Here is a 2,950-nt window from a genome sequence, read left to right as displayed (position 1 = left end):
ATAAATTAAATTTGTGATCTAAAATTTTAAAATAAATTTGTGAAATTAATAGTTTTAAAAAATAAAAAAAGAAGAAGAGAGAGCCAATAAAATTGAGAAAAAGGCCTATGAAGACTGGACTGGGCCTTGGTTGACTAAAAAGGCCTATGAAGACTGGACTGGGCCGTGGTGCACTAAAATTTGCCCATGAAGACATGACTGGGCCTTGGTTGACTAAAAAGGCCTACGAAGACTGGACTGAGCCTTGGCCGACTAAAAAAGGCCTATGATGACTGCACTGGGCCTTGGTTGACTAAAAAGGCCTATGAAGACTGGACTGGGCCTTGGTCGACCAAAAAAGCCGATCGAGACATGACTGGGCCTTGGTCGACTAACAGGCCTATCTAGAATGGACTGGGCCTTGGTCTTCTAAAAAGGCCGATCAAGACTGTTCTGGGCCTTGGTCGCCTTAAAAGGCCGATCAAGTCTAATGGGCCTTAGGATTTTAATGGTGGGCCTTGGTCGACTAGAAATGGTCGATCAAGACTAATGGGCTATTCTTTAGTATTGGGCCTCGGCCTACTTAAAAGGTGGATCAATTATAACGGGCTATTGAACTCACGTAACAAAATAGTAATCTTTACAGAAATAAAAAAAACAGTTGCAATCATTTCTGAATTCAATTTATTAATTACGGAATATTATTCAATACTGCAAAATTAATATTAAAGAATTTCATAGCTTTCATAATAGTCCTAAGGTAAATTGAAATAAGGTAAATTGTAATGGTTAAGAAGATACATTTAAGATGTAAAGATAGCTTAATTAATAAATAAAGTTTATGGGTTTAGTAACATTTTCAAAATTAAATGTAATTAAACTCCAACAAATTCTAGAGATGAGATGAGTTACAAAGCTGTTTATAAGGCATTTCCCTTCCTAAAATCAGTTGTTTTTTTAGTAACTTCTCTAGAAGAAAGCTAAACAAACGAAGACAAATTATAAAACAAAACACCCAAACACAGACAGCACCCAAATTTCAATAAATACACAAACAAGTTCTTCTTCTTCTTCTTCTTCTGTTTTATACTAAATACATCACACACCAAAGCCTAATAAACAGGGGGTTATCGCTTTGTCATCCGTCCTCCTCGCTTCAATCAATCAATCAATCAATCAATTCATTTACCGAATCGTATCTATGTTCTTACTCAGCTCCTCCAGCTTCTTCAGCCTCAACCGCTCGCTTTCACTCACCAGCTGCACACCCAACAAACACAAATCAATCCAACACCAACAACGCCACACTAAGAGAAACGGTTTTTTTAGCTAACTAGCTCATTCAAGTAGTCTCCAACAGTCGATATGGTTCGAAATTAATTGAATGGCCCCCCTACGTGCAAAACTAGGTCCTTATTGTCCTACTACTCAGTTATTTATGATGCGCTGGAGATCGAAAATGAAAGGGATTCATGGGGAACTTACCTCCATTAATTTGGTGATGAGCTGAACTTTTTCCTTGTTCTTGTCGTTGAAGGCATCGAGGGCTTCCTTGTACTCTTTTTCCTATGACAGACAATACAAAAACCAGCTCAGTGGTCCTATTTTATATGGTAAGCTACAATAATTGACATTCACAGAACGCAACATCATCTTCTTATATTGTATGCTTGTCCACACACCTATTCCTTCCCCCAAATCTTACCTTCTTTTGACAGGTATGTCCCAGAGGCTTTAATTCCTTGTTCACCGCGTCGATCCTTTTACGAACCTGTGCCACTTCCTTCCTCATCGGATCGGCAAGCGCCTCGAGTTCCTGGCGTTCACGAAAATTTCGTTTCATGAACCAAAACAAACAACAAAACCCAATCCAATACCAACACATTATCATATCTTCTTCTACTACATGTTCATCCACTTGAGCTAATGACTCTTTCAACCAAACATCGTTGATTTTGTAGTGAACACCATAATCTTCTCCTTGAATGTGTAAATGAGAATCTCTAAGTTCTATGGACCTTCCCAGAAAAGGGTTTGAAGAAAATCCCCAAAAGGAAAGGCTAAAATTCAGATCAGAGCCTCAAATTTGTTCTAACGCTTTCAGATGACTAAAAGTATGGGAAAGAAATGAAAAATTAGAGCATTATCTTGATAAAGTGTCTAGGTTAAGAATGCAAGTGAAAAGAATTCAAAGAAACTTACAAATCTGACATAAAGCTGCTTCTAATCCCTAACAAAACATTAATTTAATCCAAAACACCATAGAAAACAGAACTAAGTCATGCAAAAAGGGGGTTAAAAACCCCTGTTCTCAGAGCTTTTAAGCAGAGATTAACCCTAAAATTAGTGAGTTTCAAGAGATCTTCAGCAATTTTATCCCTAACTTTTTCCCCAAACCCACAAAATCCATATAAAACAGAGCAGAAACCAAAATCTAAGCAAAACCCTAAAATCTTGAGAAGATTTTTGGAAGTTTTTGGCGTTACCTCACGAATGCAAGCGAGGCGTTTGGTTTCTTCTTCGACGCGGCCTAACTGAACTTGAACCTTCTCTCTAACCTCCATCTTCTTCCGCTCGATCTCCTCTTCTTTGGCTCTGAAAGTGGACAGAGCCGACCTCGAAATCTCTTCATCTTCCTTCGACAAATGGCTGCTGAAGCTCAAGCTTCCTGGGTTGTTCTGCACCACTAATTGCTGCTGCTGTTGAGCTTGTTCTGGCTGCATCTTTTCAACCACAAAACGCTTCCTCTTCTTCTTCTTCTTCTTGTTCCTCAATGAATTTCCTTAAATTCCTCTGTTCTTCCTCCTCCTTTCTTTCTGGGGTTTGTTGCCTTTTCTCTCTCTTCTTTCGCTTTTGCTTTTGAAATGATGGGGTTTGTGCTGTATTTCTATTCTTTTTTCTCCTCTGGGTATTTCAAGCGCTTATAAAACTACAATGCCTTTTGAAAGTGCCAGCCCAGCTTGCCTTACCC

General features: G+C 38.7%; 1 protein-coding gene across 1 annotated transcript; it reads right to left on the bottom strand.

Annotated features, from left to right (window-relative positions):
* Nucleotides 1-883: 883 nt before the first annotated feature.
* Nucleotides 884-2,950, bottom strand: LOC111449572. The gene is made up of 4 exons (XM_023089511.1): nucleotides 2,466-2,950; nucleotides 1,685-1,795; nucleotides 1,465-1,545; nucleotides 884-1,239 (listed from the first exon to the last, which is right to left on the bottom strand). Exons 1-4 carry the CDS (start codon nucleotides 2,700-2,702, stop codon nucleotides 1,165-1,167), a joined length of 504 nt encoding a protein of 167 aa, XP_022945279.1. The 5' UTR covers nucleotides 2,703-2,950; the 3' UTR covers nucleotides 884-1,164.

Source organism: Cucurbita moschata, unplaced genomic scaffold (assembly GCF_002738365.1).
Source record: "Cucurbita moschata cultivar Rifu unplaced genomic scaffold, Cmos_1.0 Cmo_Scf00001, whole genome shotgun sequence".
Taxonomy (NCBI): domain Eukaryota; kingdom Viridiplantae; phylum Streptophyta; class Magnoliopsida; order Cucurbitales; family Cucurbitaceae; genus Cucurbita; species Cucurbita moschata.
This window is presented reverse-complemented; position numbering and strand designations above follow the sequence as displayed.

What these genes read in the sequence shown, in the direction of transcription:
- LOC111449572 (XM_023089511.1), bottom strand. Translation starts at nt 2,702, where the DNA reads ATGCAGCCAGAACAAGCTCAACAGCAGCAGCAATTAGTGGTGCAGAAC. An exon ending in GCCTCGCTTGCATTCGTGAG is followed by an intron (nt 1,796 to 2,465) that starts GTAACGCCAAAA and finishes CGTGAACGCCAG; the next exon opens with GAACTCGAGGCGCTTGCCGA. An exon ending in TCATCACCAAATTAATGGAG is followed by an intron (nt 1,240 to 1,464) that starts GTAAGTTCCCCA and finishes TTGGGTGTGCAG; the next exon opens with CTGGTGAGTGAAAGCGAGCG.